This window comes from Anabrus simplex, chromosome 9 (genome assembly GCF_040414725.1).
Source record: "Anabrus simplex isolate iqAnaSimp1 chromosome 9, ASM4041472v1, whole genome shotgun sequence".
NCBI classification, from domain to species: Eukaryota; Metazoa; Arthropoda; class Insecta; order Orthoptera; family Tettigoniidae; genus Anabrus; species Anabrus simplex.
The window spans coordinates 106,838,082-106,858,860 of record NC_090273.1 but is presented as its reverse complement, the minus strand read 5'-3'; the positions used below and the strand labels follow the sequence as shown (position 1 = coordinate 106,858,860).

At 37.7% G+C, this 20,779-nt stretch overlaps 1 protein-coding gene across 1 annotated transcript in view; it reads right to left on the bottom strand.

Moving 5' to 3' along the window:
- Positions 1-20,779, bottom strand: part of nompC (no mechanoreceptor potential C) — a 653,999-nt gene that overhangs the window by 63,110 nt on the left and 570,110 nt on the right. The window contains exon 22 of the mRNA XM_068229166.1: positions 6,886-7,331. Within this exon, the coding sequence (XP_068085267.1) occupies positions 6,886-7,331 (446 nt within the window). The remainder of the gene's footprint in view (positions 1-6,885; positions 7,332-20,779) is intronic.

The window sequence follows — 20,779 nt, the reverse complement described above, 5'->3', positions numbered from 1 at the left end:
TGCCAGTGTTAATGATTGTTAAACTAAGGGTATTACAGAATAAACATATTCTTATTGACCCTTGGTAGTTTATAGTTGAGACTAGACATTTCACATTACTTGTATTTTTACTTCTTTGATTCACTGCTCAGGCTCTTTATTAATCTGTTGCTGAGTACTGCTCCTCAACCTGGCTAAATAGTGCTCATACCAAAATAATAGATACCCAACTAAACCAGATGATGCACTTCATTACTGGTTGTATTTGTCCTACCACCACACATTGGCTACCAGTCTTAAGCATTGTACCACCATAACAGAATTGCTATTGAAGACATTGAGCAAAATTGCAAGCAATCAGTGCTTACCAATCCATCCAGATACATTGAGAACTACAAGAAAGTCTGAAATATCAGCAACTATTGTTGCGCACGGCAGACAACCTTCTTTGGAGTTCTTTCAACATCTCAGATGCCTGGAAACGTAAATAGAAAGAATGTTCTCTCTCACACCATGAAATTGTTCAAATTCCATGTAATCAGCAAGCTGGATTACACCTTTCTAGACATCTGTGGAGAATTCTCAATTGAATGCATGTCCTATGGTCGATCATTTGTTGCAGATATTTCAAGGTTGTTCTGGAATTATCGGTAATAGCCCTCGCAGATCCTGCTTTGAGTAGTTGTAGCTGTATTTATGTACAAGAAGTGCTCAAAATACCAAGCAAGTTGGATAAGCAGTTTGAATCACGTAGCTATCTGATTTTATTTGGGAGATAGTGGGCTCAAACCCCATTGTCACATTGTCAGCAGCTTAGAAGATGGTTTTCCATGGTTTACCATTTTCACACTAGCTGCCCATTAATTAAAGCCTCTGTTACTTCCTTCCCAGTCCTAACTCTTTTCTACCCCATTGACATAAGACCTGCCGGTTTTGGTGCGATGTAAAAAAAAATTAAATTTTTGAAAATGAGAAGTTTGATAGCTTTTTTGTTGTTGTTGAACAGCGTATTTTGGAGTCTTGTTGGGAACTAAGCATGACATTATCAATGAAATTCCCATCGCCGTAAGACCTCTCTGTGTCAGTATGATGTAAAGCAGGTAGTAAAAAATGAACGATGAAAGCATTTTACGTTATTTTGGCTGTTGAGGAGAAACTTGTAATCAATATGAGATATCAGTATCTTCTTAATTCCAGCTGATAACAGTCAGACATAGCTTAAACAATAGACCACAGAATAAATACAGTACATAGAACCATTTCATGTTTTGGGATGTACTATCCATAGTCAGCCAACGGCCGTAGCCATGTTGAAACACCGGATCCCATGAGATCTCCGAAGTTAAGCAACATTGGGCGTGGTCAGGAGTTGGATGGGTTGCCACGCGCTGTTGGTGGTGGATAAGGGAATGGAGGAGCTGAAAGGAACTGGCCACCCTACCGCACGTAAACTCTAGCTCAGGAACACCTCTGCGGAGGTTTGGACCTGCCTTCGGGCAGAATAACCCTTACCTTATCCATAGTCAGATTACTTCCCATATTTTTGGGAAAAATCTGATTATGGATTTTTATTACCAAATCATGTGTCAGTTTTAACTCAATAATTACAAGTATCAGAGAATATATACACTGGGGGAAAAATATCCAAACACCAAGAAGGGTTTGTGCTAGATTAACAAACATTGGTAGGCGTGTTTACACATCTGAAAGATGACTACTCAAATTTCCTGCAAATCTCATTAGCGATTAAGTAGTGCTCCATCATGTTGCACATCAAGTTTGCTTTAAATATGGGCTGTACTGTGCAAGAGCATTAGTTACTTGTGAGATTGGATGGAGTGAGTCAAGAATGCCTTTACGACGGCGAAGAGGACAGTATCGGTTGAACGACGCCGTATAATAGGACTATGTGAAGGTGGATTTTCCTTCCGTGCTATTGCAGAATGACACGGGAGGAATGTCTCCACTGTGCATGCATGCTGGCAGCAGCGGTCAAGAGAAGGTACATTTGGAAGAAGACCAGGCTCCGAACGTTCCCATGGCACCACCGAGGGGAGGACCTCCATATTCGGCATATGGCTGTGGTATAGCGGACTGCGTCTGCAGCAGCAATTCGAGCGGCAGTTGGCACCACAGTGATGCAACGAACTGTTTGAAATCGGTTACTTGAATGACAGCTCCGAGCCAGACGCCCTGCAGTTGCATTCCACTGACCCCAAACCTCTGCCATCTGTGACTTCAGTGGTGTCAAGCGAGAGCTCATTGGAGGATGGAGTGTTGGTTAGGAGGAGGCCAGGTGAGCACCTGCATTCCACGTGTCTGGGGCATCAATACACTGGACCTACACCGGGAGTTCTGGTCTGGGGAACAATTCCCTATGACAGCAGGAGCACTCTCATGGTTATCCCATGCACATTGACTGCAGATGTGTACATCCATCTGGTAATTCGACTTGTTATGCTGCCAATCATGAACAGCATTCCCGGGGATGTTTTTGAAGAGGATAATGCACGCCCTCATGCTGTTGTTGTAACCCAACGTGCTCTACAGAGTGTCGATGTGTTGCCTTGGCCTGCTCGATCCGCCAATCTGTCCCGAATCGAGCATGTATGGGACATCATTAGCGACAACTCCAGCGTCATCCACAAACGGCATTAACCGTCCTTGTATTGACCGACCAAGTGCAACAGGCATGCAACCCCATTCCACAAGCTGATATCTGGCACCTGTATGACACAATGCATGCACGTTTACATGCCTGCTTTCAACAGTAGATGATTACACCGATTATTAATGGACCAGCATGGCACATTCGCGATGGCTTTCCTCCCGCAGATATTAACCTATAGTCTTGTACCTTTAATTAAATATGTTACCTCGACAAATATATTGCAAAAATTTCCATATTGTACATTCCTTATTTCATGGTGTTTGGATTTTTTCTGCCAATGTGCATGCAGTATAGAGACAGCAGTGGGTTCTGATGTGGAATTTCTTATTTTATTGCATTAAAAGGGATCTGGTTTTTGTATAAGATTTTATTCTGTTCGGACTCAAATTTTGGACTTTGAAGAATTGTTTCGATCTCATAAACCTGGACATATCCATATCATTTTAAATAGTTGGTTTCAAAAACTCTTATTTATGGGTTGTATCAAAAATGATAATTTATCTGTTGATTTCAATATTTTTGTTTTTGTCAAAATTTGTTAAACAACCTGTACCTGCATGTGCAGTTCTGGAAGTGTGTTTCCTGTTGCGTAAATGAAGACTTTTCTTGAACATTTTATTCTCACTGAATCAGCAAGAAAGAAGAGACTAAATTGGAGAAAATAAAAGTACTGTAAATGTAACTGGTGAATGTGAGTACTGTTTCTTCCTTTCACGTTCACTGCTAATTTTGTCAAAATGACTTAGCTTTGCAGCTAAGATAATATACTATTTGTTTGGATGCAATACCCTTTTTGTTAACCTTTGCATTATATTGTAATTATCCCTCAGGTTTGCCTCCCAGTATTTATGCATCACCTTACATACGTACAGAAAATCTATGCATATTATCCGAAATGTTTTGGATAATGATGCAAGTTTACTGTACCTTTGTGTTTGGTTTTATTTCTATATTTGTTTGTGTAGAATGGGACTAGCCCTCATTTTAGTATACATGTATCGTTGGATTAGGGTTTCTATTTTGAATTTAGTGATAAAATTTCTTTTAGCGCACTGCACATGTCTGCAGGCATGCCTAATAACTATTTCCCTTTGTAGAGGTCTCAATTTTTGAGTTTTGGATTTGTCTCTCTTTTTTGAAAATCCAAGGGCAATTACCCTCTTCATTTTCTTTCATAGCAAAAGGCTACATTCCATTACCTTTCAGGGTTCCATGCCACTTCCCACATCTGTTCCATAGTTGTTATGTTTCCTAACCTGTTTGTTTATATTTTGTACTGCAATGCTTTTGTTGAAATCAAGTTTTTTTTTTTTTTTAATTTAAAATTTCATTCTTTATTATTTGTGTAATCATCCAAAACAATTTTTTTTTTCAACCCTTAACAGTTTTATACATATTTCACAATTTTTATGAAGATATTGAGTTCATAATCTTATGTAAAATTGGGACGGTAACTTTTCTAAAGAATCTTAATTTTTTTTTCTGGTAAAAGAAGACAGATTTACACTCTCTTTCCTACTTTTTCTTTCCAAAAATCTCACATCCTTGGATGGACATCACCAATATCAGTGGTGAAGTGTCTGCCTCTGGAACCCAAGATAGCGGGTTCAAATCCGGCAGAGGTAGTTAGACTTTTGAAAAAAAAAAAAAAGTAGATTCAACACTATGTCATACGATTTCAGCATGTAAAAGATCTTTGGTGACACATTTGGTGTTGACTCTACAAGCTTCATTAAAATTCAGCTATAGATACCCAAAAGAGATTCAGTTTACTCTGGCCTCTAGTAGGCCTTGAGTAAAACGGAACTTTAAAATTGATGAGCAGACAGCCAGATGGTGTCAAATAAATTGTCTGCACACTATAGCTGATGCCATATGATTATTATTATTATTATTATTATTATTATTATTATTATTATTATTATTATTATTATTATTATTATTATTATTATTATTGGGAGTAATGCTCTTAATAGTGTTAAATGTTTTTACATGGCACTAACTATTTCTGAAGATGTTTGGAGATACTGATGTGGCAGAATTTCGTCCCACTGGAGTTCTTTTATGAGCCAGTAATCTACCGACAGAGGCAGACGTATTGTAGTGGCTCTTGTAGAATGTCTCATAACATTATTTCCTCTCCTTGGTGATCTAAGTCACCTTTAAATTAAGTCTCTCAGTATTCAAATCTAGCTCGATTTATTCCTATCCTTTTACCAGAGTGAGGTAGTTGTCAAGTTAAAAGTAATCAAATTACTGGTAGCAAATACTTTTATTAATTTTTGCTTGTAATAGCTACTTTTCAAAATTATAATTTTTAATCATAATTCACTTCTTTAAATAATATTGTAATTGTTACAGTTTAGTAATCAATCATCAAGAGTTTGGTAGTGGGTATAAAAGCCGAAGATATGATGCACACTCATTTACTCGCAGCTTATTCAGTTACTGGTTGAGGTTTAGACAGTTATGTACTGGTACCTTGACTGTGAGGTTGGTCATGGTAAGTAATGGAACCAGAATAAACAAATATTTTAAACGATCACAGTCGACCCTACAAACAATGAGAACATGAAGTGTGAAATGCAAAATTTGTTGGAGAGTAAACTTTTTAAAGTTAAGTATTGTGTTCAGTCTTATTTGGTAATGATACCAATGTAATGTGTCTTTGCTATTAAGTAAAAAACAAGGTAGTATGCTTTTCCTTCTAAACTTTTCCTTACCCCATATAAAACAAAAAATGCCTGATTTTCTGAAGACTGGCATTCTGTGAAGTAATTATTGTTGTAATTTTACTGATTAAAAGTAATTTTAATTTAGTAAAATATTTCTTAGGTAACAGCCTCCAAGGCTCAGGTAGCAGCGTGCTGGCCCCTCACCGCTGGGTTCCCTGGTTCAAATCTTGGTCATTCCATGTGAGATTTTTGCTGGATAAAGCGGAGGCGGGACAGGTTTTTCTCTAGGTACTCCAGTTTTCCCTGTCATATTTTTCATTCCAGCAACACTCTCCAATATCATTTCATTTCATCTATCATTAATTAATCATTGTCCCAGATGAGTGCGACAGGCTTTGGCAGCCGGCACAATTCCTATCCTGGCCGCTAGATGGGGCTTCATTCATTCCATTCCTGACTCGGTTGAATGACTGGAAACAGGCAGTGGATTTTCATTTCTCAGGTAACTGTAATTCTTACCAGCAAGGCCGTACCAAGGAATTTTTTATAAGGGGATAGGATTTAGGGCGAGGGATGGGGTTCCGGAGACAAAAGCTATAGTAACACATACTTTTTACTTTCAAATAGATTTTACAGAAAGTAAAGTTTTTATTTTATTTATTTATTTATTTATTTATTTATTATCTTTGCCATTTGCTTTACATTGCACCGACACAGATAGGTCTTATGGCGACGATGGGACAGGAAAGGCCTAGGGATGGGAAGGAAGCGGCTGTGGCCTTGATTAAGGTACAGCACTAGAATTTCCCTGGTGTGAAAATGGGAAACCATGGAAAGAAAGAAAAGTTTGAGTTTTAGAGCAGTACCTTTTACTTCTCAATGGGTGAAGTAGAAAGGTAAATTCATAGCGGTCTGTTGAGTAAAACATGCTTTAACTCATGTGTGCAGTGCGACACAAAGATTTGTTTAAAAATGGAGGTAACAAAATGTTTCACTGTAAGTATTAAAAAGATTTAGATGTTTGATGATTTTTTTAAAATCTTCTGGCAGTTCGATAACATGAACATATTTCTATATGTTTATTGAAATCTATTTTTATGGTGCAAAGTGTATTAAGAACATAAAAGAAAACAATCTGTATATCTCACCAAAATTAAAATTTCCATTTATATTTTCAGTAACTTAAATTTGTTAACTATATTCACAGAGAAACATTTAAAGATGGCACAGATTTTATACTTTAAATTCATTTGTTTATTTTACAAATGCTTATTTTTATAATATTTGTAATTTATTGTAGGCTGTGTAAATTTGTCAAGTTCATTTTTATTTTGGAGGGTTTTGAACCCCCTCCCCCATCCCTGGGTATGGCCTTGCTTTCTAGTAACTTATATTTTATACTTTTTCCATCACTGCATTTCTTACCTTATTTAAAATACCGGTACCATGCTAAGTAAGTCTCTAAAACAAGTTTAGGTTTAGAAAAAATAATGATAAAAGAAAAATTAATTAACTTCAGAATAAGGAACAATAAAGATTTAAGAACTTAAGTGGTCTTACCTTCGCCGAACACTTGATTGTACTGCTTTCTCGCATTAGCATTTGCGAGGGCCTTTTCATTGACAAATGGCTGGTTTAGGGCTACAATGTTCATTGAAAAGCCAAACACAAAGATCACCAACACAACCAAAAATCTTGCAAGGTCTTTCATGAGATTTCCAATTATAATTGCCCATGGACCAAACAGGTAGTGGAATGAGAGGAAGTCCAAGATTTGCACACATGCCAGTAGGAATGACAGAGCAAACAGCTGGTTTCTCAGGTACATAAGAGTCACCCAGTGATCCTTGTTCACGAAGGCAAAGCCTGCTATGTGAAGTGCCACACCAAAGATTCCGAACAGGAGAACAGCCACTTTTATCCATCCAAGGCCGCTCTTATCACTCGGGTTAGTGAGTTCGAAAAGGAGCAAGCCAGATAACCACACAAGAAGTACATATTCATACCTAGGGAAACACACAAACTTTTACTAAAAAATTCTTTCAATTAAATTTATGTAATAAAGACAGTTAAAAATACAAATCATTAAATAAGATTTTTGAATGCTTAATTATATTGCTAGAGTAAGCTAGAAACTCATTTTCCTCTTTCCACCTTTCTTTCCTCATTAAATCATAACTTTACACATTTTTCTAGAAATTTCTTTCTTAATTATTAATCCTTTGAATGCCAACATTGGTTATATTAATGCTTGGAAATGTTACTAGAAATTCCAGAATCAATATGATTAATAACTTGGCATAGTTATATGTTCATTCACTAGATGGCACTAATAGTTTATTTTCCAGTGACAGGAACCTTGAGCTTCCTAATTTGGCCACTTGCTTTAAAAAATATATTTTCTTTGGAGGGAATAATAGCTGACTGAAATAAAACGTGGCATCATCCAGCGTTACTTCTGGCTTGAAGAAATAAAAATAAGCCTAATTTTGTGGCAGCATTCGGAAGATTGAATTTGCCCTGTTGTGCATGATGCAATATTGCATCATGTTGTATGTAGACTCGAACTAGAGTTATTCAGCGTCAAGTGCGACTGAACTACATGTTCGCATTGTATCTGTGTAATCAATGTATCCTGTAACTGCACTAACATTGTACATGGTGACTGTGTGTAAATGAATCTGTTTTCTATTAGGACGGGATTAATTTATGGTGACGATGTGGAGCCACATACAGACCAAGATGCCATAGTTTGATGTAATAATTGTGACTGTTTTTTATGCAACAAATGCAAGCCTTTCATTGTCATTTGGTGTCCTAAAACCTCCAAACAGACAAACAAGATTGTGTAGGGTATTTTTTCTATTGACAAAACTAAGAACCAATCCCTCTCTCTCCGCATAAAGAATTGTATTCAGACTGTATCTCAGGGCATAAATGTGAATTTTGAAAAAAGATTGTGTGTGTTGTAAATATTGAACTGGGATATAATGCTTTGTTTTATTCACTTGTACCTAGTTGGTTTTCTTATTATAGCTGTTGTTTTCAGAACGTGTAGTACCTGGCTATTGGTTAATTTCCTTACAGATTGTATTACAAATGTTCAAAATGAGGTTAAAGAACTATCTGAAGTAGAGTAAAACTGGAGGTTATTTTGAAACTGACTTTATATTTTCTTTTATGTTTGTTTGTTTGCTTGCTTGTTTGTTTACTTTTACAGGGCATCAATATGATGCACTTAAACAATATAATTGAATTATATAAAACAAAGCTCTAACAGTCACATAAAAGTATTTCCATTTGCATAAGAATGTATATCAGATTAAATCAACACAAACAATTCTTCATCTATATATAAAAAATAAGAGTTTTGTCTGTACATTGCTCAGAATTTGAAAAGAATGGTATTTCTATATCGGTCATGTCCATAGTAACAAGGAAATGCAATATTTACTTTTCCATCATTTCTGTCTGTCTGTCTGTCTGTCTGTCTGTCTGTCTGTCTGTATGTATGTATGTATGGATGTATGTATGTACACGCATCACGAGAAAACGGCTGAAGAGAATTTAATGAAAATCAGTATGTGAAATTGGGGGATGAGCCACTATAATCTAGGCTATAAATCATTTTACTTACGCTGAGTGAAATGTTAGGTTAGGGGAAGGTTTAACATTTAATTCTCAAATATTTATATTATTAGGGGTCCTATCAATAAGTACTACATAACGAATGTTATACAGAATTAAATTTCCGATCATTTATGTCATACATTGTTGCCGCACTGGCTTCGATAACACATATGTTAATGAATTTGTATTTTTGTTGCCAAGTCCACATCAATGCCCAGCCACGAGAAAATGGGTTAACAGAATTTAATCGGTATATAGAGTCGGGGAATAAGAAACTACAGTCTAAGTTATTAACAATTTTATTCACGCTGGATGAAATTGTAGTTTAGGGGAAGGCGCTTAAAATTTAACTTTTAAATACCTATGTTATTGGTGCTATCGGAAAGTACTACATAACAATAGTTATAGAGAATACAATTTCCGATCATTTATGTTTTATTCAGTTTTACCGTACCGACTATGATAAGAATAGTATTTCAGAGTCGGAAGGAAACTAAATGTGAGGCCTACAATATTGAAAGCGCATAACACTGATCAACAATAACATTACATTTACCATTGTTTGTTGTGATGTTCTTTGTCTCTCTTATGCTGCCGCTTAACTCAGATAGATGGGATTACTGCTGCGTACCAAGTATAACAGCCTGACTGAATATTGGTGGGAAATCGCTGGGGAGTTAGAAAACTTTCTTCTGAAGCATGCCATTCCTCTGGTTCATACACTTTCTGATACTGCTGGTACGTAACTGACTGGTTCATCATAGTACTCTAGCTACTCAATCTCTACTCTGACGCGCTGTTTTGAATGAGCAGTGGGCATACTTAAGGTGGTAGTAGTAGTAGTAGTAGTAGTAGTAGTAGTAGTAGTAGTAGTAGTAGTAGTAGTAGTAGTAGTAGTAGTAGTAGTAGTAGTAGTAGTAGTAGTAGTAGTAGTAGTAGTAGTAGTAGTAGTAGTAGTAGTAGTAGTAGTAGTAGTAGTAGTAGTAGTAGTAGTAGTAGTAGTAGTAGTAGTAGTAGTAGTAGTAGTAGTAGTAGTAGTAGTAGTAGTAGTAGTAGTAGTAGTAGTAGTAGTAGTAGTAGTAGTAGTAGTAGTAGTAGTAGTAGTAGTAGTAGTAGTAGTAGTAGTAGTAGTAGTAGTAGTAGTAGTAGTAGTAGTAGTAGTAGTAGTAGTAGTAGTAGTAGTAGTAGTAGTAGTAGTAGTAGTAGTAGTAGTAGTAGTAGTAGTAGTAGTAGTAGTAGTAGTAGTAGTAGTAGTAGTAGTAGTAGTAGTAGTAGTAGTAGTAGTAGTAGTAGTAGATGACCTGGTCTAGAATTACAATTTAGGACTAATCCAAATTATAACACCACAATTCACTAAATAACTCAAAATTCAACCCTGAAAAGAGCTGTTTCTTAAGAAAAGCTTCTTCCTCTTCACTTTTATTAAATTCTACATTAATTTTATTCCAAATTAGCAGTGGAGAGGGGGTTTCTCCTCTGGCTTGGAGGAAAAATTTGTCTCCAAGTCAGATTTTTCCACCGCCTGTGTAATGAACTGAGATTTTCTGACACATCAGGTACTCCTAGGAAACAGATTACTGAAAGGGCATAGTTTTTGCCCAGGGAGTCTCCACAATTCGACACCCCAAGCCGGCCGAAATCAGACGAAGTGTGTTCAAGGATCACGGCTCTCTGCGGCTTGGCCATTCCAGCTCCTGGAACTTTGGACTGTTAGATCGGTAGCGTAGTACTGTTCATTAAAAGTGTGAAAATGTGCGGGTTTTCATTTGATCGAGTATTTCATATGAAAGCATTGCTTTTAATTGCGCCATTCCAACTGATGTCATTGTAATGAACTATGTTCATTTCAGTTGAGAAAGCTACTAAGACAGTCTTTCTGAGAATGTAAAAAGGCAGGTGGAGAGTGAGTGTCTGCCATTAAAATGAAATCTCCCCAACCTGATTGTGACTGATGGTAGGCAAGGGGGCCTAACTTTACAATGAAAATTCCCTAACCCAGTCTTCATATGACTGGGCAAGTTGGCCATGCAGTTAGAGGTACACGGCTGTGAGCTTGCATCCGGGAGATAGTGGGTTCAAATCCCACTGTCGGCAGCCCTGAAGATGGTTTTTCGTGGTTTCCCAATTTCACACCAGGCAAATGCTGGGGCTGTACCTTAATTAAGGCCACAGCCACTTCTTTCCAACTCCTAGGCCTTTCCTATCCCAATGTCACCATAAGACCTATCTGTGTCGGTGCGACGTAAAGCCACTAGCAAAAAAAAAAAAAATCTTCATATGAGAAAGGACATTTGGTGACTTCCCCGTCCCGTTTCTAGGGTAATGTTAAGTGCTATGCAATAATACAAACTTGCTCACAACATATACACTACCTAACCTAGAATTCTGTATACAATGTAGAATTCCGTAGCGAAGCACGGGTACATCAGCTAGTATAATATACATATGATTATGTTTCTATGAAATATTCATATTTTAGGATATTAAAATAGGTAATACTGTAATTTAATTTTGTGTGGCTATTTCTAGCCAACTGCAGCCCTTGTAAGGCGGACCCTCCGATGAGGGTGGGCAGCATCTGCCATGTGTAGGTAACTGCGTGTTATTGTGGTGGAGGATAGTGTTATGTCTGCTGTGTGAGTTCCAGGGATGTTGGGGACAGCACAAATTTCCAGCCCCCAGGCCATTGGAATTACCCAATGGAGGTTAAAATCCCTGACCCTACCAGAAATCGAACCCGGGACCCTCTGAACCGAAGGCCAGTTCGCTAACCATTCTGCCAATGAGTCTGACATTAAAATAGGTGTGAAAGGACTATGTGGTTCTTTGATATATTCCTGTAAGCAAACTTATTGTTGAACTGATTTGATGTTACTAGCTTATAACGCTGGAGTGTATTAATTTATTGTATAAATACTCTGTGACCATTATAATATTAGAATGTACTTCACCACGATGAGCGCTCTCTCTCTCTCTCTCTCTCTCTCTCTCTCTCTCTCTCTCTCTCTCTGTAGTTTATCCAAACTTTGTCCCGTTTTTCTAGGGGGTCAAGTATACTTAAGGCGAGATGAACCTGTCGTGGTGGGTTTTTATGACCTGATACCCTCCTTGATGTCAACCTCAGAGGAGTTTATGAGATAAAATGAATGACATGATATATAATAGTAGGAAGGGAGAGGGTGAAACCTGGTGCTGGCACATAGCTCATTCCTGTCGAATAGCACCATGGGGTCTGCTCAAGGCTTAACGCGGCATCCGATGGACAAATCAGAGTCATATGCACTCACCCCACATGAGCACTGCGGAGAGGTTTTGAATTTAATCCAGGCTTTTGGCATGCAATCTAGTGATTAGAAACTATATACCACCACCACCCCTACCATGCCAGCCAACATTCTGATAGTGAAACGTTTTTTGACCAACGGGACTCGAACTGGCAAACAATGGTGTCAGATCATTTAGTCTTCAATGCCTTAAGGATCATGGCCACCAGGCGGGCTTAAACAAACAAAATTCCAAAATTAACACAGCTAGATTAAAGGAAATATTTGCATTTCTGTCATTAATTAACAGTTCTGTTTTCATTTAGATGATAGTTCTAAAACCATCCTTTTATTGCCAATTTTCAACTACTGGTATCAAACAGAAAAATAAATTTCAGAAGGAAGAGTTAAAAATTTTTTAAAACATTTTTTTACATTTTTCAGACTTTTGGATTTCTAAAAGAGCATGTAGACCAGTCGTTAAAAAAGGAATCAAGTGACTAACTTTGATAAGAAAGTATGAACATTTATCTGACACACTGCATTTTTAGGGAAATGGGCTTGACACATTTAGCATAGAGTCATAAGTTTCAGTTGACACTCAAAGAGTCAAGTCTATACTTGTCTTATGAAGCAAATTAGTTCAATGACAGCTTTATTATGGAAAGAAAAGTGTACTCCTTCATAGTATTGCATAGCATTTAAAAATTAATACAGTAATAAAGCAATATTATCTCACATTAAAGGGAAGAAAACCAATTATTTTACATGTATACAGCAGACATAAAAGCTATTTCTTCTAGCATAAACAAGCCAGGCTCTAGAAATGTGTTGAAATGCATTTTGTTACAACATAATCTGTGAGCTAGAAACATAACAAGGTTGTTTGTGATAGTATTAACACTTTTAAAAGCCAATATACATGTAGCAATTTGAAATACCCATGCATGGATTTCACGGGCATATTACTATTCTAATAAACTGCCATACGATAATACTAAGAACTATGGGCTCAATTGCACAAATGGTGAGCAGTTTGTAGGATTTTTAGACTCCTAAGTATGCACAACAAATGACTACATATTCAGCAAATGAAGACAATTACCATATTAATTTATAAGCAAGTACTCATTTCATACAGCAGTGGTGATAGCCCTAAATGATCAAGACAGTTGTATACTCTAGGTGTTTCCTTCTTAGTGCGATGAAGGGGCATCAGATTACTATGGGTCCCCAATATTACTATTCAGGGAGCCTGTACACTCAGGTTATCACTAAAATTGTGGAAAATTCAAGAACACATTCAGCATTAACGTTAAGAATAATCAGTGGTGTACGCAAGGAAAGGGTTACTAGATGTAAAGATTGGAACTTTTCTTTCTTTTAATGAAAATGTATAATAACTATTATTAATTAAATCTCTTTGTTAGTTTCTCACATTCAAAGCAACATCTTTCACCAGATGACGAAGACTACGACGGTAACAACAAAGTACTACTACTCTTCTCTCTATATGTCATCAAGTCGACGTTCACTCCAGGTAACTGCACGAATAAAAAGCCTCTTGGTGTTTCTGATTTTAATTAGACATTACAGATCCTTCAGCGATAACTTTGTTGTTTCTTTGTTGGAGTCTATCCACTCCAATGCCAACCCCCTTGTCTCAAGTGTTCCCTCCACTTTTCTAAACAATTGTTTTCGTGATAGAATCATTCTTCCTCATTTTGCTTCCAAAGTAACTTAGCTTTAGCTTTACAATAAAGGCCTCAAGGGATAGATCGGGTTTGATCTTCTGAATAACCGACTGCCATACTTTATTTGACTTAGTTATTTTGCAAACAGATGAAAACCTACAGTAAGCAATCCCTTGTAGGTGGAGTGGTAGATTAACACACATGGTATCCCCTGCCTGTCATAGGAGATGAGTAAAAGGGACACTAGGGGTTCATAACTTGGGAGTGTGGTTTGGCAATCAGGGGGCCCTTAGCTGAGTCCTAGCATTGATTCCTCTTACTTGTGCCAGGCTGCTCACTTTCATCTATCTGACCTCCCTTGGTCAACTCTTGTTTTGTTCTTTTCTGAACCCAACGGTATTAGAAAATTCGAGGCCTAGGAAGTCTGTAATTTTCATGCCCATCATGGCCCATATCCTCCTTTTGCTGATACCTTCATTTTTTGAAGTGTTGACCCCTTCCATTTTTTTCCTCTGATTAGTGTTAATAGTGGATGCTTGCCCAGTTGCAACACAGTAAGGATGATCATAAAGCAAAACTTTGCTCACCTCTTGTTTCCTAGAGGAGATGTTCATCTCGTGTACTTTTTCCATTCATATGGTATTTATGAGAGTTACGAGTTATTTTAAATTATTTACCTGAAAGTATTATTAGATAATTTTGAAACTACCATCTGAAATTTCTTCAGATATTTATTCAACCTTGCCTTGTGTCATCAAATTTTAGGACGTGTACTCCTCTTGCCATTGAATTTCCCTCCACGTACTCTTCTCATGCATCTGACGGGATATGTGACAGTCATCATGGAGCTGTACAGTGGTGTGGACCGTGTACCACAAAACAATCACAAATTATGGTAAAACAATATTTCAGAGCAGAGTTATCAGAAAGTTTTGACATAGCTGGGGACTGTCACAGAATGATATGATAGATTTGTGGAAACATGTTGTGTAATACACCAAGAGAAAGGGTAGGGGGTACCTTCTTATAGCAGACCATGTTGTGGAAGCTCTAAGATGGATGTATACACAAAGCCCAAAGATGTCTACAACTAGAGAAAATTTTGAGCAGAAAAAATTTGGAGCTGGTCAAATGGTATGAAAAATTTTATGATGATGACTGATGTAACGGAGTACAAGTTGCAACTGGCTCAGATATTGAATGATTGTGATACACAGAGATGGTTTGAGTTTTGTGTGGAAGTTACAGTGTCAATTTATGTTTTTAAATAATTTTTTATATGCATTTATTTAATATTACTTTCAGATAACTAATTTAGAAGATACAGTTCTAAAAGAATACCATTGCCATAAATATTTTGGAACAAACACATTGGCTATTATGCTGGGAGTAAGAACTACAATATCTGATCAAAAGTATCAAGACACCTATTCAAAACTGTCTTGTAGCTGGTACTCTGATAAACAGCCCAGTAATGGCTGTTACTACAGCTTGAAATTTGCAAGGGCAACTATCTACCAGGTGATGGAACACCCCACCCCTGAGAATGGCAGACCATTCTTCCTGCAGTTCTGTAGCATGCAGCAGCAATGATTAGGAATTAGAAGTGGGTACAAAAATGTATAGACAGCAAAGTGGCGACTTTTTCATGCTCTCTGAGTGAATTTCTACAGAGAGGAAAAGATTCACAGTCTACCAATTTAAGTGAGGTAGTAAGCTTACTAGTTTCTTTTTGTTGAGATGTTGATTCAATACTATACAGTCAAACTTTCACTAAAGGAACAATAATTACACATGTATTTGCAGCATGATTATACAATTTATAAAATGTAGTATTTGACAACATGTTAACAGACAGACACTAGACAGAACTACACCGACACATTGATAATGAGACTGCCAGACTAACGAATGTACATGACAAGTGGGTGAATCATACCTCAGTGTATACCTTGGCAACAATATACTCCTGCTGCCCTTCTTCACAGCACATGTTACACGAGTCTCCACTACTTGCTGTGGCGCTGTAGGAATCTGTTAGTCACGACTAACATATTGTGTGTATTTCTGCTGAGTATTTTTTTTAATGGTTAAAGAAATCAAAGGAAATAAAACAGGGTTTGTACCAATTGTTTTAAACAATCACTTGTTTCGAGCAGCTAACATAACATTTTTATTCCATTTTTTCTCCCCTCCCCCTCCCATTTTTCAGTTTTGACTTAGATAATCTATAAGTATTAGGTTCTTCAATCTGTCAAAACTAATTTATGATTAAACAAAATGTTGAAAAATATTATTAATTATTAACTTATTAAGTTGTTTCTTTTTCAGGTATTATCTTGGGGATGAAAGCTATTTCATGTAACTGCTTATTGCTGAATACAATAGGTGCTTACTTAACAATGTGCGAAACACTAATTTTTTGGAATTTTGTAAAATAAAATGGATATCTAACTTGTCCTAATATTACACTGAGTGGCCAAAAGTCACGGGAAAGGGTGTCCCATTAGGAAATGTGCCGTGTGTGACCCGTGAGCATTGTGCCTAGCTGTGGCATACCTGAGCAATCTGTCACAGACATTTTGCGAGTTAACCGACTTTGAATACGGGATAATCATTGGCACACGGCTCATATCATTGTGGAGATTACATGTGAATTCGGGTTTCTGAGGTCAACACTGTTGAGGGTGGATCATCAATATTGCAGATAGATGTTACCACCTGTGTAAACTGCTGCACGGAAAGGCCACAGGTGTTTAACGAACAGACATAAAGTCACCTTCGCAGAACCATACTGGGCACTCTATGGACTACTGTGATTCAGATCACCACCCAGTTGAATGTTGGGAGTAAGGAACCCATTTCTACTACGACTGTAAGGAGCCAACTGCACCGTATAGGCTTCAGCAGCCGACGACCAACTCATGTCCCTTTGCTGACATCTCGACACAGAGCTCGACGACATGCATGGGTCCGCAAACATCGGAAATGGACCATGGAACAGTGGTGGCGTGTGGTATGGTCCGATGAATCCCATTTCCAGTCTTATCAAGCTGATGGGCACGTGAGAGTGTGGCATATGCCCCATGAAGCTATGGATCCTGCATATCAATGAGGTTGTGTCCAGGTGGGAGATGGCTTAGTTGTGGTCTGGGCAGAGTTCTCATGGACACAATTAGGCCCCATTGTCCGGCTGCAGGGAACGCTGACAGGTGCGCGTTATGTGGACATTCTTTCAGACCGTCTGCATCCTTTTCTGGCCCTAGAGTATCCTGATGGAGATGCCATGTTTCAACAGGACAATTGCTATGTCACCGCTCTGTGGTGGGACGCAGGTGGTTTGAGGAGCATTTCAGTGAAGTTATGACCATGGATTGGCCCTCCAGGTCCCCTGATCTTAATTCACTCGAGCATTTATGGGATGCTGTCGATGCTGACATACGCTCCATGAACCCCGCACCAACTACACAAGACCAATTGTGGGTAGCAGTGCAAGGTGCGTGGATCCAAATCCCTCCAGAACAATTCCAACACCTTGTAGAGTTGATGCCTCACCATATTGCTGCCATTTTGAGGGCTCGCGGAGGAGCAACTTTTTATTAACATCACATTCAGTATTTTCTCATGACTTGGCTATTCAGTGTAGGCTGGCCTTGTTTATATAGTAGTTGCTTTTGTACTTTATGCTCTTATATACTTCTGCAATGAAGAATGTATGTGGAATCCAACCATTGTTTTTGCAATTGGCTCATAGTTCATAATGAGGGATATGCAGTATGAACCTATTTGGATGTTTAAAGCCAGCAGCTAGAGGACTAATTATGGTACATGATTAATGGAGCAGAAATCTTCAATAGTCTTAATAAACATTCAGTATCTTGAAAGATGTTTCTCATTATGTGAACGAGACATATGAGAGTTATTCTTATGTAGGATATATTATCTTTCATAAGACAGTGTCAGATTGAGAAGCTGCAAAAAATAAACGAAAGGAGCAATTTCTATGACGAATAGTTGAAGATTTTCACTCAGTTCAATTAGAAATGCTGTACAGTATATTATTCTAAATAGACTACTGAATTAGCAACAATCTGGCAGAAAGCTATTAAATTTGCACAAGTATTTTGAGCTGTTACCATTATCATGCAAATGTATTTACAGAAAAAGAAAAGAAACAAATATTTTGTTTGATAAGAGAACAAAGATTACAAAGAAAGAAATAATTTCCCTTATTGAATGATATTGTTGATTTTATTCTTGCAAGATTTTCCAGAAGCCTGATTTAATGGCATAATTGACATTGCATAGGAGTATTTTTAATTTAAAATGATAGGCCATATAAAATTTCATTTTAGACAACATTAATTTTCTTTTCCTCCTGATGTATCTCAGTGTGGCATTTTATCAAGGCTCTTCTGGCTGTCTACCTTTCTGCTTGCTTCTTTCTACCCGTGCAATATTTAACCATGTTTGGATGTTGTGTGGGATATATACCTTTTCCTATCTTTACATGCTACGAAGGTTGATCAAAAAGTAAGTTTACAAAGCCTACAGAGAAATGTGCACATTTTATTTCACAACCATTACAGCCAACTTATAGTACATACATCAGATTGTTTTTGGACATAGTCTCCATATCTGTTATCGCTTAATGGGATGAGTTTGAATATTCCCCTCCTGGTAAAAATCCTGTCTTTGGCACGTTGTTGTGAAGTGTTTCACCTCCTCATCGTATGCCATAACGTGATCCTCCTGTTGTCCTGAATCAGCTCCTCCACACTGGCTATGTTCAAATCTGTTGATGCCGTGCTGGGTTGGCCCTTTTCTCTACCGGCCGTAAACTCTCTATACCATTCTGTGACATGCTGATGAGACATTACAATCTCTCCATTAACTTCTACCAGCTGCTGGTGAATTTCAGCTGCGGTTACATGTTTCGCCCACAGAAATCTAATAACTGAGCAGATATTTTCACGAGGCCAGTTTTCCAAATGAATCACCATTTGTCTTTACCTACAACTAGTGCTGTAGGTGAAGGGTGGCTGAAACTCTGCACAGTTGCCAATGGCATGTATTAGAATTACCAAACACTACTAATTTCCCTGTAACAGACAAAACTCCAGGAATATAGTCCTCTTAACCTTAGTTTTTGATCATCCCTCGTATTATTCCAAGACTGCTGCTTTGTTACCCACTCATCCCATTTTGGAAGTTTTGGACATCCTTACTGTTTAATAACTGGAACCTTTTATTTATCATTTCCATGTATTTCTCTCTAATTTTTCTGTCTTGACTGTTTAAAAAGCCAGCCTACCAATGTAGGGGTACAATACTTGCCTTGTACTTGGAGGCCCTGAGTTTGATTCTAGACTTGTCCAAGGATTTTAATCCTAGAATAAGGGCTGCAATGTGGTTCAGTCAACCTCTTGAGCAATTGGAGCTGTCTGATATGATAGACAGTGGACCCAGTCATGAAAGTTAAATAATAAAGCCAAGAATGTCATCACGCTGACGACATGGCACTCCAATATATCTGCAGCTTATCTAGCTGGGCAGTAGTCATCATGGCAGGCCAAGGACCTTAATGGGCTACATGCTTCTTGAATATTTAAATAAATCCTACCTGAAGTCCATACATAGAACATGTGAAGTATGGTTGCACATAATATCACTTGGGAGAGGATTGTGTTTATATAAGGAGAATAAGTGATGTCTATCCAATAAGTGTGGATATGGTGTCATGAATTTCTTGAGGTTCGAAAAAGTTTGCATGTCTGAGAGTGGAGTGACTATCCATCGACATCAGATACATTAATTCGGTTATGGAGGTGGTTATGATGAGATAATGTGGGACAATTTACTATGAATCAATTGAAGGTGGATTTTAGTCAATACTATAACAAGCAGAATAACTTTCTATTGCCAGGGAATGTAAAAACTTCTTTATGCAAAGATAAATGTTTGAATAACTTTGGTAAACTTGTCAGAACATTATGCAAAGAAACATAGCACTCTTAACATATACACTTTTCTATCTGTTCACCTACAAAAAAAAAAAAATAGGGAAACTACTTTTTGACTTGCTCTTGTTAGTTCCTGTATACCATTACTTTCTGTGTCTCAGTGTAGCAATGTTCTCAACATTAACAACCCTGGGACATTGGAGAAAAAAGTGAAAGCTAAGCAACATCATTACCAGTTTCTCACCCTGAAGTGGCTATGGATTTAACACCTGCCAATACAGCTGGAAACTTTTAAATGAACAGTCACATCCCTGTGATTTGGATTTCTTGTAAAATTAGACATCCTGCAATATCGAGAGCTATGTAAAATTACAAGGGAGTCCCTGAGGAAATGAATGTAATGCAATAAATTATTTTTCACTGATAGGTTTTGACATTTCTCACATTTTTCACTAAACATTAGCTGGGCTCCATGGAATAAGTATAGCATGCTTGCCCCTTATCCAGAGGCTCCGGATTCGATTACCGGCCAGGTCAAGGAATTTACCTGGATAGGAGGGCTGGTTTGAGGTCCACACAGCCTATGAATGAACAATGAGGAGCTATCTGACAGCGAGATATTGGCCCTGGTCTAGAAAGCCAAGAGTAATAACTTTGCGTCATCTTGAAACCTGCAGGACTTCAGCTGAACAGCTGTCGCTTGGTAGGCCAAGGCCCATTGGGGCTGTAGCGCCATGAGGTGGCATACTAGAGATTTCACTTCATGTATGTCCACCTCTGTAGTGAAATGACACTATTGGCTGCTGTCCTCTGAGGTCTGTGTTTGATTCCTGGTACTGCCAGAAATTGTTAGGAAGGCTAGTACATAATTAAAAAGGTACATGCAGATCATATCCATTGGTGG